Raw genomic sequence first — 24,074 nt, 5'->3', positions numbered from 1 at the left:
TTTTTTTTTTTAATTTTTTATTGTGGGTTGTTCAAAACGTTACAAATTTCTTGGCATATCATATTTGACACTTTGATTCAAGTGGGTTATGAACTCCCACCTTCACCCCATACACAGATTGCAGAATCACATCAGTTACACATCCATTGATTTACAAATTGCCATCCTAGTGTCTGTTGTGCTCGGCTGCCTTTCCCATCCTCCACCCTCCCCCCTGTTTTCTTATTGTGTGTAGTTTCCTAGATTCAGGTGTTACATTTAAGTCTTCAATCCATTTTAAGTTGATTTTTGTAACTGGCAAAAGGAGTCCTAGTTTCCTTCTTTTGCATAAGGCTATCCAATTTTCCCAGCCCCATTTTTTACAAATTAACTTTTTATTATTTATATGTGACAGCAGAATGCATTACAATTCTTATTACACATATAGAGCAAAATTTTTCATATCTCTGGTTGTATACAAAGTATATTCACACCAATACATGTCTTCATACATGTACTTTGGATAATAATGTCTACCCAGCACTATTTATTAAAAAGACCATCCTTTCTCCAATATGTTCTAGGTACTTTTATAAAAATTCAATTGACTATTAATGTATGGGTTTACTTCTAGGCTTTCTATTCTGTCCTACTGATATGCCAATAACAGGGTGTTTTGATTACCACAGCTTTGTATACATTTTGAAATCAGGTACTGTAATGTATCCTGCTTTGTGCTTTTGCTCAGCATAATTTTGGTTATTTCTTTGTGAGTGGTTTCATACAATTTTAGGATTGTCTTTCTATATCTGTAAAGAATGTCACTGGTATTTTATAGGGATTGCATTGAATCTATAAAATGCCTTGGGTAGTAAGGCCATTTTAACAATATTGATTTGTTCAATCCATGAACATGGGATGTATTTATTTGTTGATGTCTTCTTCCACTTCTTTAATCAGTTTTTTATAGTTTCATTGTAAGGATCTTTTATTTTTTTTTTATTAAATTTTTGCCTAGTTTTTTAAAAAAATTGCTATTAGCAAATATAAATACTTCTAATTTTTGTATGTTGATTTGTGTCCTGCAATTTTGCTGAATTTGAATAATTGTTTTTAGTGGAGTCTTTGGTATTTTCCTTATGTAAGACCATATCATATGCAAACAGTGACAATTTGACTTCATTTTCCCTTTTCTTTTATTTCTTTCCCTTGCCTATGTCCTTTGGCCAGATCTTCCAGCACTATGTTGAATAAAATTGGTGAATGTACACATCTTAGTCTTTTTCTAGATCTTAGGGAAAAAACTTTTTAGCTTTATCATAATGTTAGCTATTGGCTTATTATATATGTCCTTTGTTATTTTGGGGTCTGTTTCTCTTATAGCCAATTTGTTCAGTGTTTCTATCATGAAGAGAGGTTGGATTTTATCAAATGCCTTTTCTTCATGTATTAAGACATTGCCCCTTATATTATTGGTTGGATGTATTATGCTCTTTTGTGTATATTAAACCCTCTTTGCATCCCTGGAATGAATCCCACTTGATTATGGTGAATTTTTTTACTTTTAAAGAAATGTGCTTTTGTATTCAGTTTGCTAGTATTTTGTCAAGGATTGTTGCATCTATGTTCATAAAGATATTGGCCTGTAGTTTTCTTTTTTTGTTGTGTCTTTGCCTGGTTTTGGTATCAGAGTAATGTAGGCCTCATAGAATATGTTTGGAAGAATTCCCTCCTCTTTAATTTTCTAGAATAACTTAAGAAACATTGGTGTTAGTTATTCTTTAAATGTTTGGTAAAATTCAGTAGTAAAGATGTCTGATCCCTTTTTTTAGACTTTTTACTAATGATTCAATCTTATTACTTGATTACTTGTTATTGGTATATTTATGCTTTTTATTTCTCTACGGTTCAGTCTTGGTAAGGTGTACATATCCAGAAATCTGCTCATTTCATTTAGTTTACTAAATTTGTTGATATAGAGCTGTTCTAATTTGGTAATTTAGAGTTAGATTTATCTTTCAAAATAGTCTAATATGTGGAAATTAAAATCATACTTATAAATTTTTAAAACCTAGAATATTTTGAAATAATCAACGGTGTTGAAATATAAAGATTTTAAGTTACCTTTTATGGCCAAAATTTTTCCTTGAGTTTGAAAATAAAGTTAATAGACTAGATGAGAGATTGTTGCTTACATTAAAAAAAAACTGTACTAAAAATAGAAGTAGATTTCCAATGATACTTTTTAATTTGATAAACATTCTGCAATTGAGTTACTTCATTAATGTGTAAGTTTCTTAGATGCCAATAAATGTTGCACATATGCAGAGAATGGGGAAAAACATCTGTCCTTGAGCCCTGTTGTTCCATGTGCATTATGGTTAATCATTCTATCTCTTCTGATACTCAAACAGAAGATTTATAAGTACATGATAATATTCATGAGTTGCAGTAACTTCCTATAGTTATCTTCATACTGATCAAATTTTAAAGCCTATATTATAGTTACATAAGCCAAGAGTGTATTTGGGCAGCTCATTTCCTTGACAAATTTCAACTTATAATACTTTCTTATTGTACTTTAGCTAAGTTAGAAACAGCTACTTTTGCAATTAACTTGCCCAGGATAATGTACAGCGACTATAGGAGAGAAAGGAGCAGGGATACTTTATCAAGGGTAAACTAAAAACAACAAAAGCAGAAGGATAAAGATAGCTAGCATGGAAAAAAAAAGAACAAGAAAAGAAAACCGAATTCCCTCTCCCAAGAGGGTTGGTTTTCCTTGGTAATTTTTAAAAATATTCAAAGGAGCTAGAATAAAGCTATCAGAAAGAATAAACCTCAAATAATTTTAGGATGATGGAATTATATAATTTCCCCCACCTAGTCTTTGGGTGGAGGTTTGGGACAACATTTTAATACTGGGAGGTTAGTGAACAACATTTTAATATTACCCTGATTTTATAGGAATTATTTTATGAAACTAAGTTCTGTATGTTCCTAAAACAAGGGAATATATGCAGTTCAGTTTTGACAGTGCATCTGTCAGCCCTGTGATGTACAAGTTATGGGTATCTTCATGCCATTTAAATAAGATATTTAATTTTTATTTGCATTGTCTGGAAGTCACTAAATATTATATGATCAGGTTACTTGTATTTTAACTTTTTAACAATGTGCCTGGTGACTGTGGTTTAAGTATGCAGAAATCCAGTTAGTTTCAATTAGCAAATGTAATTAAATTATTATATATTATCAAATTATTTCTTCATTGCTCTCAATACTAAGGTTGGCCACAATTTCAGTAAGTTGGTTTACTTAGAAGACTAGATCTAGAAGGAACCTTAGGAATTTTCCAACCTAATGTGTTGAGATTTGGGAAGGCTTAACTGACTTTATAAAAATGTACAACTTTTTTTAAAAATAGAATTTAGAATTAGTGTCATGTATTATATTTCACTTTCTTTTTTTTTTTTTTGAAAATTAAGACTTTACTTCCTGGGCATAGCAGAAAGATTTTTCCAGACTCTTGTAGCTTATTGTATCTGATATGGGTCAATGTGAATGTGGGCAGAATGACATTAATTTTTTTCCATGCCTGGCACATAAACCATGCTAAGTATTTTCTTTCTATATTGACTACCTGAAGGAAGAGGAGTCCCAGAATGTGGGAGAAGATGGAGCTACTCAGTGGAAACTGTGTGTGTCCTCAAGTTGTGGATTGTGCTAGAACTAGTCAGAAACACCAACACTGGACTAGTGTGTGAGAGACAGATCAAATGTTACTGTTTTAAGTTACTGAGATTTGGGGTTGTGTATTATAGCAGTTAGTTTCTCTCAATATGTAAAAATGATAATAAATGAATTTTTATCTGATAAGCCTTATGTATTATGAAAAAGTGGAGAAAAACAGCAATTTGAGAGATAAAATAGCAACTGTTCACTTAGCATTGTAATAAATGCTTTCCTATATGCTATTTTCTTTAATTCTCATAAAATCCATCTAGGTAGGTATTATTAGTGATTGGACATTATTTTATTTTCAGAGTAAACATTACTAAATTCAAAAGAAATTTACTATTGCAAGCTATAAGCGATTACATGAGTATGTTTAGTGGCTAACATAACATTTTGTTATTTTATTGATAATGATACAATTTTGAATGATGACTATAATTCAGTAGAAAACGGAAAAATGCTATTTTGTGAATGACATTTTATTTCAAGTTTAATCCAGAAAATACATATTACCTTGATTGGAAGATTTCAATTTTCTTGAAATTTAGAATCATCTGTAGAGATTTTCCTAAATATCCTACCTTGATTCTTCACTATAAACTAATTGACTGTATCATTTATGCAATAATGAGGATAGATATAAAAATATGATGGTTTTATTAATATAATGCTACATCAGAATAAAACATGTAATAATGGCTGCTTGTGCCTGCCTTAATGATCAACATTTTAATACTGAAATATTACCCTGACTTTACAGGAATTATTTTGTGAAACTAAGTTCTGTATGTTCCTAATACAAGGGAATATATGCAGTTTTGACAGTGCATCTGTCAACCCTGTGATGTGAAAGTTATGGGTATCTTTATGCCGTTTAAATAAGATATTTAATTTTTATTTGCATTGTCTGGCAGTCACTAAAGATTATATGATCAGGTTACTTGTATCAAGGTAAGCAGATTTTTATAGTTTTTTTTTTTGAATTCTCTACTCTGCTATTCTTTCTGGTTTATAATTTAGTTTTGTAGTAATTTTACAACATATATAAATGCATATATGTATACATATGTGTGTGTAAATATGTTGTTTGCTTGTGTGTGTGTGTGTGTGTGTGTGTGTGTTGTCCACCATCCAGTTTGTAAGAATCAGGCTTACAGCTTTGATTAGATATGTTTCCTTGTTGAATAACTTCAGCACTAATACCTACATTTTCCCCTGCATTAATTTTTAATGGTTTATATTTTGTGGCAAAATTTTATTTCCATGTCCTCTCAATGCAGAATTGAGGAGTTGGAAAGGACCTAAGAAGCTATCTTACAATATTTGACTTTATAACTAAGGAAGCAGTCTTGGTGAATTCCACTGATTTATCTGAGGTCACAAAATTAGAAATGGAAGTAAAATGAGAACCTAAGCCTCCTAAGCCAGTGCTTTATCCTATACTGAAGATCTTTTTCCTCTTCTAATTAGATTATAAATTCCTGGAAGTATAAGATCAACATTAATTTCTTTTTTCTTTCTCCAACACAGTCTTATTCCCAACTCCAAGGACAATTAGAATTTGACTCTAACACTAACTGAGGAAAAGTGGACTACATCAAACCACATCTTGATCAAGATCTTCTTCATAACAGTCCCAACACAAAACAGAAAGTTCATCATTTGCGCATACTGACCACAAGTGAAATTGTTTTGTCCATGGTCTCTCATTAGATTTAATATGCTATCAACTAACATGCCTATCTCAAAGAGAAAAATTTACAAAAATTAAATGAAAGGCTTCTTGGTAGGGGAGCTTCAATACTAATGGGCTTAGGTTGGTCTGGCTTATTCACTGGCAAAGTACATATAATTTATAAATAGAATTTAAATTATGCTCTTGTTCTAAAGACCCTGAGTAATTTTCTGCTTTCACATTAGGGAAACACCAGCTGATAGAAACTCAGAGTTGCAAGTGTGGGTTTCAGCAGCCTCCAGACTCTTTAGGATGCCACAGAGCTTTTATTCTTGATGACTTAAAATGAATCACCAAGAGGTATCATAGGAATAAATAGCTACATTACCTGCAATTATTTCATAAGGACAAATGGGTATTACTAATGAGCTTTAGCCTCTGTGTTCAGTGGTAAATGTCAATACAGTTTGGGACCCTTTTTTGGTCCTGTATTTCATGTCTATACTTTGTTTAGTCATATAAAGGTAAGTGTTCCTGTCCTTAATTGGGTGATGTGTTTTCATTATATTTCTTGACTGATGGTTTTAAATTGAGGTACGGCTTGTCAGTGCACACAGCTAATTAACAGCAGGGTTAGCACAAGGACCTGGTGATCTGGTGCCCAAAGTTGTATTACCTTTTCTGCCAAGTATTTGTTTTAATTCCTGGCCTACTATATAAGTTGACTTTAGATGGAACAGTCAGGGATGCCCTTGAAGAAGTGTAAATTGTAGAAGAAGTTAAAAGGATACAAGGTTATTTAACCTGGGCACAAGATTTAGATTGCACAGACAAACTTCCTATTATCAAATACCAATGTGCTCTTGGACTTTGCCTCTGTGGGCTTCATTTAGTTATGGATTAATCCTTAAAACTCATTTATTAGTTGAATGTCCACTGTGCATTATTAGCTAAGTGCTGTATATAAGTTATTCTGTTGATTTGTTAAAATAATGTTGTGGGGCTGGAATTGTGGCTCAGTGGTTGAGCACTTGCCTGGCATGTGTGAGGCCCTGGGTTCAATCCTCAGCACTGCATATAAATAGATAAATAAAATAAAAAGATCCATTGACAACTAAAAACATACACATATATATTTTTTCCAACATATAACATTGGAAAGCAGGCATTATTACCCTATTTTACAGATGAGGAAAATTTGGTGTTAATTCCAAAGCATGCTACTCTAAGCACGGAGATAGGATTCAAAATACTTGAAGAATTCTTGCATAGAGCTCCAGAGGACAGAAGTGGAAACCTCAGCAGGAGCAAGGTCCTAAAAGAACTTTCCAACGAGCTCTGCTCACCTTGGAAACTGGTAGATCCTCTGGGAGCTGCATATGTGCTGGTGAACAGATCAGGGAGGAACCACAGTATATCCAGAATCCAGTAGAAGGGAAAACTGCGCCTTGTCAATAGTATTCAAAGTTTGCCTTTGGTGTTCTCCTACCCCCCTGTAATTTCTTTTCTCCCTCAAGTTTTAGCCTTTCCTGGCAACCAGTCATTTCTTATCCTTTCTTATTTCTCTCATTTGCCTGAGATTAATTTCTTTCAGGCTGTGGCTTCACCCAAAGGACTTTCTATTTTAAAAAGCAACAGATTACAGGAGATTGATTTCATGGGGCAGGTGGCCTCCTATTCATGACTTTTCATCACGTCACCCTACCATCAATATATCTCAGAGTGGGGTGAACTGCATCTGTGAGAAACACATGGATTTATCAAAATATATGCCTGAGTGTATGTGTACACTACATATCCACATACATATTATTTAAATGATATGGACTTTTTCCATCACTTCCTGATATTACTGCAAAACCATACAAGTACCATTAAAAATACACACACATACATATATGAGGGTGTGTGTGTGCGTGTGTGCATGTGTGTGTATTTCCGTGTGCCCTGTAAATAAGAACAAAGTACAACCTTTAAGAGATATTAAAGGAAATAAAGTGCTATTGTCAAAAACCTGCCACTGAAACATTCTGTGTTATCTGTCCAGTGTCTAGTTCATCCTAATTTGCCTCTCATGAATGGATGCTACAGCAGGCTAACCTTGACCTGATGAAGGCTGAAAAATGAGTGAAATGAAGACTTGCATGCTAATTATGATGTTTTTTGTCTCATTAGGTTTGGGCTTAAAATAATACTCTCAAGAGGTTTTTGAGAGTTTATCTTCCCTCCTAGGTTGTTGATTCATAGTTTGAGCTGCACTACATGTCATAGCACCCATACTTTCTTGGATAAAAATAGGTTAGCTCATCAGTTACTTTATCATCTTGAGAAAAAATAAAACATGCCACATGTTAAAGGTTGCCATTTGAAACACCAAGTTCTCATTATTTGGAAGAAGGAAAATTATTATGAAAAAATTATTCAATTCAGGTACAGGTAGAATAGACAGTCTTCAATAATTAGTGAGGAAAATAAAATCATATGAATTCAAAAAAGAGGGGAATTTATTTTTAATTGGTGTGCAAAACTGCCAAAAGGATGACCGAATATAAATAAAAATATTAAAAGCTCTGAGTTTTACCGATTATATTATACCTGGCTGAACTTGAACAGCTTAAAAAATTTCACAATTTCATGGAATAGTTATTCTACATCTCCAAATGCTAAAAAAAAGTGACCTCAATTTCTCTGCAAGCTTGTAAATCAATAACCCATAAAAATCTATGGAAAATATAAAAGGAAACCATAAAAACTTCTAAATTTGCTTTTGCTCATAACAGTTTTTGATTTTCAGATGCAAACAAAAACAAAGAAGCAAACAATATCCCCACAAATTTAAACTGGAAAGCAGTCTTTATGTAAACAAAATAACCTTGTGGCAACCTAGTAGAATAGCCATAGGAATCCCGGAATCAAACAGCTAGACCTGAATTTGTTCAGGTAAAAAAAGGATAAAATTGCCTTAAATCTCTAAAACCCATATCATTCTCAAATAAGAGAAAATGAAAAGAAATTTAGAGGTTACTTTTTCCTTTCCTTAAAAATCATGATCAACCCCAAAAGCTTTTTAGAAGATAAGAAAAAAAACTGACTATTTAAATGATATAAACTTTCTCCATCACTTTATGATATTACTGCAAAACCATACAGGTGGTTTTAAACACTAAAAATACACATTTCTAAAGAAGAGCACAGAATAAATATTGTTCAGGAATGGCTGAGTATTAATTTTATCACTTGATATGGTGTCACCTTTTTTCTTTCTTTCTTTTTTTTTTCTTTTTTTAAGGATCCTGAATTATCAACTTGCACCTAGAGGGCCAAGGTACCAGTGAAGTATGCTGCCCCTGGCAGGGCACTTCCCGAGACACTTGCAGGGACTCCTGCCCCCAAACTCTTTGTGTGATCTGGATGCCTGAAGTTGCTTTAGCAAGGGACAAAGCCATTTATTTTGCAGTGAGAGTTAGGGCTTCAAAGGCAACCTCTGGAGAGGTGGTCCTCTTGCTGAAATTCCCACTGAGGTGAAGTAATTGACTCATTTTTGGAAGAGGGCTTTGGCTCTTGACATGTGCATGTGGGATTGAATGGGGGGGATGATATGGGGAAAAGGGAGAACAAAAGCTACCTCACCTACATGACAGTTTGACTAAGCCAAATATATAACAGTACTGAAATATAAAAAGGAATTTATATATGTGTATGTTTCAGACCGCCCCCCATCCCTCCCCTCCCTCCTGGTCTCTTCTCTCTATTCTTCCCTCCTCCTTTATTCCTTTCCTTTCTTCTTCCCTGCCTAATGCCTGGGACACTCAGAACATCAATAGAAGAACTACACAAAATTACACAACCAGCAAACAATGTCACGGTCACTATCTCCTTCACAGGAACACTCAACCTTGGATCAAATGCATGCCTCAACTACATCTTTCATTTAAAAGTGAACCTCTCCCACTGGCGTACTACCTCAAATAGCATCAAAGCAAAATGAAACACAGGCAGCATTTAACAACGCTGGTAACCATGGAAACATATCATTAAAGAATATATAAACAGGAATGAATAATTAGATGAGAAATTCATTTCTACATTTATCTTTTTCCAAGACCCAGGAAAAGAAGCTTTCTTTTACCTCTCATCTCAATTTGGATGCTTCCTCTTTAGCCTGTCTTCTAATTGAAAACTGTGAGACTTTATAAAACAGGGGTTTTAATACTGCTTATCTTAATAGACAGATCTTTGTAGGCAAGTGACTTTAAAAGATTTCAATGCTTATTGTTGTCTAGATGTAACACTGAAAGCAGAAAAGGGTATTAAAAGGTTTGCTTTTGGGTAGGGGACTTGTGTCATGGTGAGAAGGGAACAGAAGTCACTAACTTTTAACAGTGGCAAACATAAAATTACTAACTTACTGGAGGCTATCAGCATAGTTGAAAAACTGGGAGGGGAGAATCTGAATTATAATTAATTGTATGAGTTGCACTGTCAGTCAGGTAGGACGACCTGTTCAGGGCACCTGATGTTCTATTCCTGCACATGGTAGAGTAGATACTTAAAAATATTTGAAATGGCCTTGGAGACATCTAGTCCAGGGGTCATGTATCAGAATCACCTGGTTTGGTGTGGGGAAGAGAAATAGAAAAACATAGAATTGAATATCACATTCAACTCTGGGAATTTTAAATGTTTAAATGTTTCCCCAAGTGACTCATGCAATTGGCTAGTAGATCAATGTTTGAGAACCACCGACCTAGGCCAACTTCCTCATCAAAGGGAAGCAGTAACTCAAATCTAGAGCACTTGTAGTAGATTGAGTATTTGTTCTCAGTTTTTCCCTCCCTGTTGCAATATTACACTCTCATCTTTGTCTTGGCTTTGTGGTGGGCAGAAGAAAGTACTCTTTGCTCTTGGACTTGACCATGTGGCTTCCTTTGGTTACTATGATGTTAGCAAGTATGGTGTGAACATTGGTTTGCAATGTGCTTACGTAGCTTGGCTTTCTCCCTTGGAATCCCACATTTTGTCATAACAACAAAGAGGAGATAATTGTTGGTCAAAGGAAGAGGAAAGACCTGGAATACACTTGGATTTCTCTGCAGCTTATAGCCAAATCTTGACAAGCCTAAACCTCAGTCAGTCGCATCTGGGACAACTTGCTTACTGTTGTGAGTCTCTGAGTTTTAGAGTGGTTTGTTATATAGCATTATTGGGGCAGCCATTGACTCATACAGAAATGAAATGACTTATTCAAAATTAAGTTCCAGCATTAGAACTGGAAATTACATCTTCTCAATGTCTGGTCCTCTTACTACTGCTCCCTGCTTCCTGTTTCCTTTTGCTTCCTTTTCCTGCATGAACTAAGCACACATGTCCCTTGCTTCTGCTTGGCCTACATGCCCTGAATCTTCAGACATTCTGTCAACTTGCCTCACACAGGCTTACCTTTCTTTCTCTCTCTCTCTCTCCCTCTCTCTTGTTTCTTCATGACTCTGCTTTCACTTTTCCAAGGGGACTAAGAAATCACAAATAAACTAATTTCCACAACTGAATTCAGAGGTCACCCATTACTGAGTTTAGCAGTAAGATAAAATTTATTTTGCATATGCCCTGAGACTGACTAGAGACTCAGTGACAAATGTTGGGAATTTAAGCTTGATATATGGAAATTATCAGGGAAATATATTTGGATAAGTGTTTTGGGTGCTTCTTGAATTATGTCTAATCTAACCACTAGAGTGCTCAGGTTGCTTTCAGACATACCTCATCCAAATATTTTATAAACTATCTGTATGACAAGGCCAAATAAATAAACAAATGGAATATAAATATAGGCCATTAAGAGAAATGTTCATATACTATTTCTATTTTGTTCTTTTCTGTGGGAAGTTTTTTCACAAGGAAGCAAATCTTTAGAGAAAAACATATTTTTCTTCTCCAGAAAGTGTAGATGTTTTGTTAAAGATAATAACAAATGTTTCTGGGTCCTTGACTTTCATTATGAGGTTGAGCTACAATAATAATATTTGATTTTGCAATTGTAAGAGAAAGAACAAGGAATAGGAAAGAAGTTGGTCTTCATTATTAGCCTAAACACCCAAATCGTGTTCAGTGTTGTTATCCTACATTGTTTCCTTCTCAATGCAGAGGCATCTATAGCTTGCTGCTGCCTTGACTGCCATGTTTGAACAAAAAAATAGCTGAAAACTTGGGAGTTGTATAGAGGTTCCCAATGAGTCCAAAGACTCTTGGAAATCTGCAACCTTCTCCAAGTATTCCAATGAATCCTGCACTCAGGCACAAAAATTGTTCATAATTGTGTACTTAAAACACATGCTCACATACACAGAAAAATATCTATCAAATTCATAATCACAGAATTTCTTTGTTTTATTCTTTTTTAAATTTTTTTAGTTGTTAATGGACCTTTACTAATTTATTTTATGTGGTGCTGAGAATTGAACCCAGTGCCTCACACATGCTAGGCAAATGTAATACCACTGAGCCACAACCCAGGCCCTCTTTTATTATTTTTTATCTTAAATATAGTATATATTTATTGTGAAAGATAGACTTATTCTCATTTGTAGGGATAACTACTGTGAACTGCTTAGTATATAAACAGTTAGACCCTCTATTTCCGTGTGTGTGTATAAATTTTTTAATTGATAATAATAATTATACATATTTATGAGGTACAATGAGGTCATTTGATACATGTATAATTATCAAGCCAGGGTAATTAGCATTTCTTTGCATAATCACTGAATTTCCCAATTACAAAACAATGATGCCCAAATATTCTCATGTCAGAGGTTACTGGTTTGATTTTTATGTTAAATCAATATTTAATCTGGTTGATTGATTTAACAAATAATTATGGAGCTGCTTTTTGCATTGCACCATGAAAAATAGAGATTAACAAGAAGTGGTTGCTGGGAGCCATTAGCCAAGTAGGTATGACAATTTCCTTGCCAGCGTACCCCATGTTGCTTAGTGGAAGGACTCGTGGAAATAGGACATTTTGCAGTGACATTGCATGTAGGTGACCTTGCTCAAGGACCAGGGCGGATCCGGGTTTAGGGTGTTCCCGGTTTAGGATAATCCGGGTTTAGGGCGTTCCCGATTTAGGACATTCCAGGTTTAAGGTTATTCCTGCTGGGAATAGGGCGTATCCTGCTGCCTGAGTTCCCCTTGAGTTCTCACGGGATTCAGACAGTATTTTTTTTGGGAGACAGAAGCCCAGTGGGGGTGGATTTGGGCAGAGAACGTGGATTTCTCCAGAACGTGATTGTAGACGGCTGGTGTGAGTTCGGGAATAAAGAGTTGCTGTTTGAATCTACAAGCTGTGTGGTGGCTCGTGATTTTGTGCCCAGCCAGACTGCGGCATTTGGTATGTAATTTAAGTGCACTAGAGTCCAGTAGTTCTTCCTGGTAAATATTCTGTGGTTGAAGATATGAGTTCCCCCTATCCATTGAGGATACATTCCAAGATTTCCAATGGATGCCATGTAACTACAGATAGTGTAAGATCCTATATAAACTAAGGTTTTTTCTACATATACAACCTATGCTAATGATTAATTTATAAATTAGGCATAGTAAGAGATTAACAGCAATTAATAACAAAATAGAACAATTATAAAAATATACTATCACAAAAGTTTTGTGAATATTGTCTTTTTTCCTCACAAAATGTCTTATTGCACTTTCACCTTTTTACTTGAAGCGTTTTATGGCTTCTCTTTGCCGTGTCTGAATTGCCAGAATCACTACTCTCTACTCTTACCTTTTGGGGCTATTGTTAAGTGTCATTTAAGTACAAACACTGTAATACTATGACAGTTAATCTGATCACTGAGAAGGTTAATAAGTGACTAACAGGCAGATAGCATATATAGAATAGATATGCTGGAAAAGATATTATTCATGTCCCAGGTGGACCAGAGTGGGATGAAGTGAGATTTCATTATGCTGTTTGGAATGGTGTGTGCAATTTAAAATTTACATATTTATGGAATTTTCCATTCATATTTTCAGGATACTGTGATTGTGGGTAACTAAAATTGAAGAATGTAAAACTGTGTAAGGAGGGATACATACTCCTTGAAGATGGAATGATGTCTATTTTGTACACTGTTATGTCCCCAACACATAGCACATTGCTTTACACATAGTTGCTCAATAAATACTTGGAATGTGAATTTGCCTGACAAATACAATTTGAGAGTAAAGAATAAAGGTATTCACTAACTTAAGAAGACTATGGATATACTGGATTGGAAAAGTTTCAAGCTTGAATGACCACAGTGCAATTTATAGAGGCACTAGATGACAATAACATTGTGGGTGCTATTTTTGCTTTGAGCCTTGGAAGCAGCAAATGTTTCCTGCTAGGCACAACATGAACAAGAAAAGGGTTGTTGCTATAGTGAGTACCATATAAAGAGAAGAAGTACTGCAGAGATCTTGACCCGTAGCCTGAGAACCCTTATGGAAGGCTTTAGGAATCTATACACGGTGCACCATCTTTTTTGAGAATATAGCTGGGAAAAATCTTTTGTCTCTCAGTGTAACCAGCTCCTGGTTTTGCCCTTTGAGAGATGACTAATTATATATATATATATACACACACACACACACACACACGTTTGTTGATCTGCCTTTGGAAATCATCATATAGGCCATTGATAGTTTTGAGATGGGGAACATTTCAATGCCAAGTACAATTTGAATTGGATGGGAAGTCTTGGTGTTCTCTGCACAGATGGAGGACCTGTGACGTTGGCACTGACTCAGCCTTTGCTGCTTCACTAAAGAAAGAGGCTCCACATGTCAGGCTGTCTACACAGGCCTGTGTTGGTGTCAGCAGCAATTCCAACAATCCCCCAAAAGGTCTTTCTCCTGCTGGGAAAGTCTTCAGCTTCCTTAGAGCCACAAACTCAAATTAGTGCCTTTTCAGGAGCTCTTTTTTCATACATAAGAACATGCCATGAGATTCTTTGCTATTGGAGAAATTTGACTAATTCACAAAAGGGGTTTAAAAGCGATTTATTTTGGTTCTTTCTTCAGAAATTTTTAAGAGAAAAGAAGACATCCTCTTAGGACAATTCAATAGTGAGAAGTTTATTCCAGGACTAGCTTAATGATGGCTGACATCTTAGCCACATACATGAGGTAAATCTTTGGATTGAAAATGCTGAAGTTATTATTAGAGGTGCTGCTAAAAACCCATGAATCCCCCCACTCCTGTCCCCTGTCAAGCAGTTACCTTAAACAAGATAAAATAACAGTATGAATTTTTCAACCTGGGAGTGAGATCAACAAAGTCTTGAGAATTTCCAGAGATAAAGATCTTTAGACACTTGGCAAATGACTTATCTCTCATAAAAGTCATTTTTGGTCCAGATAGTCTTAAAATTGGAACAAACTGCTGTCAGTCATGATGTTATAGGCCTAGCAAAGCTGACTTCATTGACTTGAAGACAAAATAAATTATGTAATATGAATTAAAATAGAAAATTTTGGTATACTGATGGATTATTACCTATATGAGATATTGTGAGCTACAGGAACTTTAACTCTATTTAGTATTACAGATTTTATGAATTGAAAATTTACCCCTTATTGCCATTAAAATGAAATATTGAAAAGGATGTGACGTCAACTATTTCAATTTCTTTTACTGGAACAATCACAATAACTTTCTCACAGTAGTGAGAAAGCCACAATTCTCTGTAAATGTTGCTTTGGTAGTATGACTACATGTAGATAATTTTCCAAAAGCAATGAGATTCCTAGTAAGCACATTTTTAGAGGTATTGCTCTAGGTGGATGCTTGCAAATTGAATCAGATTCTCAGAGGGGTCTGAGACTGCAGATCGAAGGTCTGAAGGTTGCCGATTGACTTACAAAAAGGAAGAAAGGAATAATTAAGTTGAGAAATGAGCCGATCAGGTCGGCTTGTCTATGTTTGGCAGGGTTTCTCTGCGTTCATTTTTTTATGAGATTTCCGCAACAAAATCAGTTGTTTTCACCTTTTTTTCTTGCAGGCCACGGTTGGCTCTGTGATACTGCAGAAGATAAAGTCATATACAAAACAAGCTTGGTGACTGAGATCATGGCTGAAAGTAAATGTGGCAGAACAGGACTGGGAAGTGGAAGAAGAGGAAACTTACTTGTTTTTATGATGATATTAAATCTAGCCCTGGATCTAAGGGGCTGGGAGCTTGGGAGATAGACTGGAGTTTATAACTGGTAATGTTCTTGGGATAATATTACTTCAGGATCAACATATAAATACCATAAGGTAGGTGCTTCAAAGTAGGTAATCTCAGCCTGACTAGGTACTTGCCATTTTGCTCATTAGTTCAGAGTTGTGATGAGCACTCAAGGTGTTCTCTAGGAGGATGGCTGATAACAGAGGACTGGGTATCAGGTTGCAGAGGCATTGCACGCAAGGATAAACATCACAAGTTATTTTCAAGCCCCTCTATCTTGGTAGAGGTGATGCTATTACAGAATAACATGTGCAAACACTTTCATTCAGAGTGATATATCCCAGTTCGAGCTGTCATATAGTATAGAGCTTTATGCCTTTTTTATTTCTTGCTGTATTGATGACACAAAACATGTTCCTAAAACAATTGAAAGGTGTTCTTGAGTTCATCAAAGCAAAAATTTTCTTTTGCATCTAAGAATTTACTACTCAACAATCTTCAAGAGTAGATGTATGGCTGGGGGTATAGCTCAGTTGGTAGAGTGCTTGTCTTACAGGCACAAGGTCCTGGGTTCAATCCCCAGCACCACCTAAAAAAAAAGTAGATGTACTCAAATTTTTACATTCTGAAAATTTCCATTTGTTTAAGATGTCTGAAGACAATAGCTAACCAGGGGGAAAGAGAATTTTATGTTCTCAAAAGGAGGATAACAGATGCTCCCTGACTTATGATGGGGTTATTTCTCAAAATACATTGTTAGGTGAAAATATGAGTAGTTGAAAATGCTTTTAATACACACCCAATCTACTGAATATCACAGCTTAGCCTAGCCTACCTTAAATGTTAGGAAATACAAAGCATATTTTATAAAAATGTAGTGAATATCTCATGTAACTTATTGAATTTATTGAATGTTGTAGTGGCAGTGAACAACAGCTGCATGGATAGGCTTTTGCACCTCTGTAAAGTTAAAATGTCACAAATCAAATCATTTTAAGTTTGGAATTGTCTATATGTAGGAACTTATCTTACATCGGAGATAAAAATGGTGTCTAGTCAATCTTCAAATGTATACACAGATGCAATCTCTAGTCTGAGATGTTTGGGAACATTCTTAAATTGGTAAGTGTAATGGCCAGGATGGAGTGGGTATCCCTGGAACCCCTGTCTTCAAAGATGACATGTCCATGGCAATGTCCAAAACCCCCTTCTGATTTAGGACAGAATGAAGTTTGGGGCAGGATGGAGTGACATGGGTACATTTGAATGAAAATAAAGTCATTTAGCAGAAGACAGTATATAACTGGTGAGGAAATAATGTGCTGTTCTGGTGTTGGGCCTAGAAGGAGGGTTTTTGTATATGCAGTTTATCTGCAGGATGAGATTTCTAATTATGTTGCTTCATTTTTCCTTAAAATTTTAGGAAGATCTTTGGAAGAGCCTAAAAATTTGGATGCGATTATAGTATTAAAATGAGCTTTAAGAATAGAGTTTCTCAAACTCTTTATGCTGGTCATTCCTTACTATGTAGTTGAAGCTCCTTTAGTTCCAGCAAGAGACTTAACTTCCCTGAAATTCTATTACTAGACTAGTTGGTGTTAGAACATGTAGTGAATCAGATCTGACTAGCAGATGGGCATTTTTCCACTATGCAATTAACTTTCAATTAAAAAGGAAAAGAATATAAAGAGAAATATGTTTTTCTTGCCATTTATTAATACAAAATAGTAAAACAAAGAATTTGCTTTTGTTCCTTTTAATATTTTAAACATGTATATTGGTAAGTGGAGATTATTTTCTTCATTTGAGGTAAATAAAATATGAGTACTGATGTTTTCTGAAAATTAAAGGAAACTTAAAACATTTTTTATTTACAAAAATTTCAAGCTCTCAATTTGTCTTACATTATACCTGTATTGGATCTATTTTTTCCTAGTTCAATGTAGAAAACACAGTGGATACTCAATATATGTTTGTTTAATGAATGAACAAGTGAAGACCAATATTTACTGGGAACCTACTCTCTGCCAAGTCTACTGAATATTGCCCAATCCTCAAGATTCAGTTCCTTTCTTTCTTCTCTAAAGAAGTCTTTCAAAAGTCTTTCTTTTTTAGGAAAAGAACAATGGGGGGGGGATTTTATGAAAATCAAAGGGAAATCAGTAAAATGGAGGAAAGGGACTCAGGAGTAGGAGGGAAGGGAAAGGAGAATTACTGCGGAGTGATATTGGCCAAAATTATATTGTTATATTGTGTGCAAGTATGAATATGTAACAAATCCCTCCATTATGTACAACTATAATGCACCAATAAAAATGTGAAAAGGAAAAAAAAGTCTTCCTTTCTCGTCTACATTTATAACTCATAGTATTTATTTTTCATGCTTACTAATTCTTTTTTTCCTAGAAAGTAGGTTTTATTTTATTTTTTTTCAAAATCTTTTTAAATTGCTTTTATTTTTTAAATACACGACAATTCTTATTACACACATAGAACACAATTTTTCATATCTCTGTATATAAAGTATGTTCACACCAATTCATGTCTGCATACATGTACTTTGGATAATGATGTCCATCACATTCCACCATCATTGCTAACCCCCTGCCCCCTCCCTTCCCCTCCCACCCCTCTGCCTATCTAGAGTTCGTCTATTTCTCCCATGCCCCTCTCCCTACCCCACTATGAGTCAGTCAACTTATATTAGAGAAAACATTCTCCATTTGTTTTTTTTGGGATTGACTAACTTCACTTAGCATTATCTTCTCCAACTGCATCCATTTACCTGCAAATGCCATGATTTTATTCTCTTTTATTGCTGAGTAATATTCCATTCAATATGCCACATATTTTTATCCATTCATCTACTGAGGGGCATCTAGAGTGGTTCCTCAGTTTAGCTACTGTGAATTGTGCTGCTATAAACATTGATGTGGCTGTGTCTCTGTATTATGCTGTTTTTAAGTCCTTTGGGTATAGACCGAGGAGAGGGATAGCTGGGTCAAATGGTGATTCCATTCCAAGTTTTCCAAGGAATTTCTATACTGCTTTCCATTTTGGCTGCACCAATTTGCAGTCCCACCAGCAATGTATGAGTGTGCCTTTTTCCCCACATCCTCAACAACACTTATTATTGTTTGTCTTCATAATAGCTGCCATTCTGACTGGAGTGAGATGGTATCTTCCAGTAGTTTTGATTTGCATTTCTCTGATTGCTAGAGATGATGAACATTTTTTCATATATTTGTTGAATGATTGAATATTCTCTTCTGAGAAGTGTCTATTCATGTCCTTGGCCCATTTATTGATTGGGTTATTTAACTTTTTGGTATTTAGCTTTTTGAGTTCTTTATATACCCTAGAGATTAGTGCTCTATCTGATGTGTGAGGGGTAAAAATTTGCTCCCAAGATGTAGGCTCTCTATTCACCTCACAGATTGTTTCTTTTGCCGAGAAGAAACTTTTTAGTTTGAGTCCATCCCATTTATTGATTCTTGATTTTAATTCTTGCACTATTGAAGTCTTATTAAGGAAGTTGGGGCCTAATCCCACATGATGAGGATTAGGGCCAACTTTTTCTTATTTTAGACACAGAGTGTCTGGTTTAATTCCTAGGTCCTTAATCCACTTTCAGTTGAGTTTTGTGCATGGTAAGAGATAGGGGTTTAATTTCATTTTGTTGTATATAGATTTCCAGTTTTCCCAGCACCATTTGTTGAAGAGGCTATATTTTCTCCAATGCATGTTTTTTGCACCTTTGTCTAAGATAATTGTGGGTTAGTCTCTGAGTCCTCTATTCTGTACCATTGGTCTGCCAGTCTGTTTTGGTGCCAATACCATGCTGTTTTTGTTACTATTGCTCTGTAGTGTAGTTTAAGGTCTGGTATAGTGATGCCACCTGCTTCACTCTTCCTGCTAAGGATTTCATGCTTACTAATTCTTTACATCTATTTTTTTACATGCCCATAAGCAATTACTACAGTTTGTATGTTACAGATTCCTTTAGGAAAGTCTCAAGTACAGTAGGACTATCTTTAATTTTTTTATAGTAGGTAAATTGAGATCCACAAATTTACGCATAAGAATATAAATGACTGGGAATTTTATATGGAATATATAGTACTTTATGCCTACTAAAGATAATATGTGATACACAGAGAAAGAAAACTGGGGCCACAATATAATAGTGAAAGTGTGAGAAAAATCAGGAAGCATCAGAAGGCTGCTGCTGATTATATCTCATCTCCTTTTTAGGAGTTTAGCAGCTCTTATTCTAGTTGTTTCAAAAGATTCATATTCAACTAAATTAAATTATCCTGAAATATAAAGAAACCCCTAGATTGTCTGGGGAAGAGAAAATTTAGGGGAGAAAGTTGGCACATGTAGTTGAGTTTTCAAATATTTAAAAACATTTCATTTGGAAATGAATTTCCCTTTGGTCCATGTGGCTCTAGAGGTAACTATTGGATGGAAGTTCTCAGGGAATGGAAATCCACTTTAAATGAAGGAAACAGTTTAATAATTAGTAGGTTTTGAATATTTTGGGGGAGTGGGATGAGTGATTTTTCCATTTTAAATATATTTCAGCAGATACTATTGACCACTTATGGGGGAAGAATATGACAAGAAAAGACTTGTATGTTGTGAAGGACATCATCCTCTAAATTATAAATTCTCCTTATAATTGTAAGAAATTATGGATAATTTTTTTGGCATCTAATTGATCTTTGTATGGCTTCTTGATGTCATTTTGAATAATAAAAGAGAAAGAAGATTTGTACTTTGTTGTTGATTAAGTGTTTCAAATAATGTTGCCCAATAAATACACCTGATCTTAGCATTTTCTTTTACTATGTAATTGATAATATTTCTAACATCCACTTTTATAGGCCATAGATCAATAATAAACTATGAAAATACAACATTCATATTTTTATTATAGCATGTTAAATTATACAGATAATGAGTTTATTGTGGTATATTTGTGCATACCTAAAGACATAATCTGATCAATTTCATAATTTGGGAAATTTCAAACTATGAAGTTTCATTTCCCTCCCTCCCCCTAATTCCCTTCCTCCTGTATTTTTTTCTCCCTTCTAATTTCATTGAGTTCTTTCCCCTCATTTTTCTTCTTAGCTTTTACATGTGAGAGAGAACATATGATACTTTTCTGAGTTTATTTTTGCTGAAAAATTGTGTTTTCCAGTTCCATCCACATTTTCCAGAAAACAACATAATTTTGTTCTTTATTATGGCTATTTTCTTTATCATTCATCTGTTGATACATACCTTGGCTGATTCCTTTACTATTGCTAACTGTGCTGCATGGGTATGCATGTATCCCTAAAATATGCTGATTTTATTTCTTTGGATAAATACCGAGGAATGATATACCTCAATCATATGGTAAATCTATTTTTAGTTTTTGAGCAACCTCCATCCTGATTACAATAGTGGCTGTACTAATTTATATCTCCATCAACAGTATTTAAGAATTCCTTTTCCCTATGAATCCTCACCAGCGTTTATCATTATTTGTATTCATGATGGTTGCCATTCTAACTGGAGTGACATGGAATCTGAATGTATTGACCTATATTTCCCTGATGGCTAAAGATGTTGAATATTTTTCATATAATTTTTGGTCATTTGTATTTCTTCTTTTGAGAAGTGTGTTCAGGTCCAGTTCATTTGCCATTTATGTATTACTTGTTTGTTTTTTTAATGTTGACAACAGTTTTTGAGTTCTTTATATACTCTGGATACAATGTTCATATTTTAAAGGATCATGTCATTATAGCAGCATGCCTGGAAAAATAGTTCCAGGGATGTCTAAAATTTATATTGGGTTGTAAAACTGAAGTATGGGCCAAGGGTTAACAACCTTGACTTTGCCCTTAAAATTAGTCTTAGAAAATCTACTTCATTATAAATATATTACTATTGGGTAGTGTCCTGATTGATATGCCCAGAGCTACCTTTTTCAGCAGTCTTTTAAGTACCAATCCTTCATTTTGGTCCTAAGCATGAGAGGAGCTCCTCCTCCCCAGTTGGGACATCAGTTTTTACCTGCCAATATAGCTTGATGAGCTTGCTTACACACGGGTCACTTCCTCCTCTGAGCCAGAATATGTAGTCAGCAATCATGGCACTCCTGAGAACAAGAGCAGAGTTGTAACAAACAAATTCACAGGACAGAAGGAAAGCCATAATAGGTAGTATATACAGATACTGAGGAAGATTTTGTATTGCATAAATTTGACTTGCCTAAAATTAAGTAAAACATAAAGCACATTTTAGAATGTAGAAAGTAGGTTTTTTTTTTTTCTGTAGCTAAACTAAAACTGTGAGAAGAAAGAAGCCATTTTTCTTCTAGATGGTTTTCCTGTTTGTACAGTATAAGAATATTTAAAGACTATAAGGATTTGTTTTGTTTTTGTTGCTTTGTATTAAGCTTCCAAGCATTTATAGAATAATAGCAAATTTATAGACTTTAAAATGTCTTCAAACCACATATAGCTATTAGAAAAATATTTAAGCATACCTCAGACTTTACCCAAGTTAATGATTACTAACCTCTGATTAAGTTAGCTTTTTTGAAATTGAAAATAAAAAATATCTGATTCCAGCACATAATTCCCTTCCCCCAAGCCTTGTGCCTAATTGAATTAGTTTTAGTATCTAGTGTGTACAATCACTGCTTTGGTCTTATTAAGCTGAGGCGATATTAAAAACTATTGTGCAATGGATATTAATTCATTACTTAGCACCCTTTGGAAAAACAGTTTACTTTTATGACTATTTCTTTGCTAGGCCTCTCTATTTCTTTTCTCCAGAGATTCTAAATCCAATTAAATGTGACTAGAAGTAATTCCAAATTGTCACGTTAGCCAATTAAACACATAATAATCCTGTGTACCTAATCACTAGTACCAAAAGTTTATTTATTTAAGTAGAGCTATCACTGTATACCCTTGCATGTTTTTCTTATCTTTGCCCGCAGATACGTGTTGTTTCTTGACATCATTGTAAATTGAATTAGAAATGTTCCTTCTCTAAATGTAGGTTGTTTGAGACATAGCAACTATAAACTTACTATAGTACTCTGTTGAAAGAATTAAAATGTTTAGATTCTTGCTTAAGACAGAGAAAAATTAGGACCTAAAGATTAACAATGGAAACAAATACCAGCATTTGGAAGATTACTCAATTCCATGCTTTTCTTCGTACACATGTGACATTGGAAAAAAGTTGCACACTGATATTTTGAATAAATGACAATAATTTAAGAATAATCTTTTAAGAGTCCTTTCATATTTTCCAAAGTCCTTAACGAAAAAATAAAGTGCTAGGAGGTTTAGATGCTGTGTGGAGATGTATGGAGTAGAAATAAGTTACAAAAATTATAGGCTTTAGAGGGCAAAATTGTATTTCAAATATTTCCATTTTGACAGAAGCATGTGAAAAAGTCCTTTCTCATGACAGCCTGAAAAGTCAGTCTATTTGACTTGTAGGTGCCTGTCCCTAATGGAAATTCATTTGCTAAATTATGAATTTAAAAAATTCTTGGACAGAAGCAGGATTAGACAAAAAAAGGTAATTGAATGGAACTGTGTTCCAATAAAACTTTATTTACAAAACCACATAGTGTGCTGGATTTGGGGGTGTTTGCCTAACAAATTATTAGATTGAGCAACAAGTGATGGATTTGCTGTAACTGTTAATCCATAGTCAGAAATCAGCTTCCATACATTGTAGCCAAAGCACCCCTGAGATATTTTGGTTTACCATTTTTCCTTTAGGAATTGCATCACACATTTTATTAAAATTATTTCAAGGAAAAAACTGCAATTTCAAAACATGCAAAAGTATAAAAAAATCCTAGAACATAGTCACAGTGGTATGGGTTAAATAAAAGTTTCATTGATAGAGATTCTGTAATATTAATGATTATCATCCACAGATTGTAACAATCATGAGAAAGACAGAGGTAGATCCCCAGAGTAGATTTCTAAGACTTTCCTGCATTTTTAAATACTTTTGGTGATTTGGTGTTGAATTTACTTTGTAAAATTGGAAGTTTTATCATTTTTGTTAATGTTTTCCATGTTACTTCTTCTGTAATGATGTGTTGTCAAATAGCTTGCTCTATTCCTAGATATGATTTTGTTATACCTGGGGTGTCTTTTTTCCAAAGGAACACAGCTTCAAATTGATATTAAAATAACTGAAGAAATAAGATGCAATGAATTCATTATCTACCATACCTTGGTGAAGTTAATTATTATGAGTAAAAGAATACAAGCATTAAATAACAAAATGTAGCTTCCCAAAGTTTTGTATTTGCTGAGATATGTTTCATAAATGTGATGAATTACTTTTACTACCTGGCATACAGTTGGGTTTATATAATAAATGCATGTTGGACAGTAGTGGCTTCAACCCATTTGCTTCCCAATGGAAAT

General features: G+C 34.5%; 1 protein-coding gene across 1 annotated transcript in view; it reads right to left on the bottom strand.

Moving 5' to 3' along the window:
• The window catches only part of Spata16 (spermatogenesis associated 16), a 220,307-nt gene that overhangs the window by 66,694 nt on the left and 129,539 nt on the right, over nt 1-24,074 (bottom strand). The window contains exon 4 of the mRNA XM_015494342.1: nt 21,679-21,763. Within this exon, the coding sequence (XP_015349828.1) occupies nt 21,679-21,763 (85 nt within the window). The remainder of the gene's footprint in view (nt 1-21,678; nt 21,764-24,074) is intronic.

The sequence above is a fragment of the Marmota marmota genome, unplaced genomic scaffold (genome assembly GCF_001458135.2).
Source record: "Marmota marmota marmota unplaced genomic scaffold, marMar, whole genome shotgun sequence".
NCBI classification, from domain to species: Eukaryota; Metazoa; Chordata; class Mammalia; order Rodentia; family Sciuridae; genus Marmota; species Marmota marmota.
This window is presented reverse-complemented; position numbering and strand designations above follow the sequence as displayed.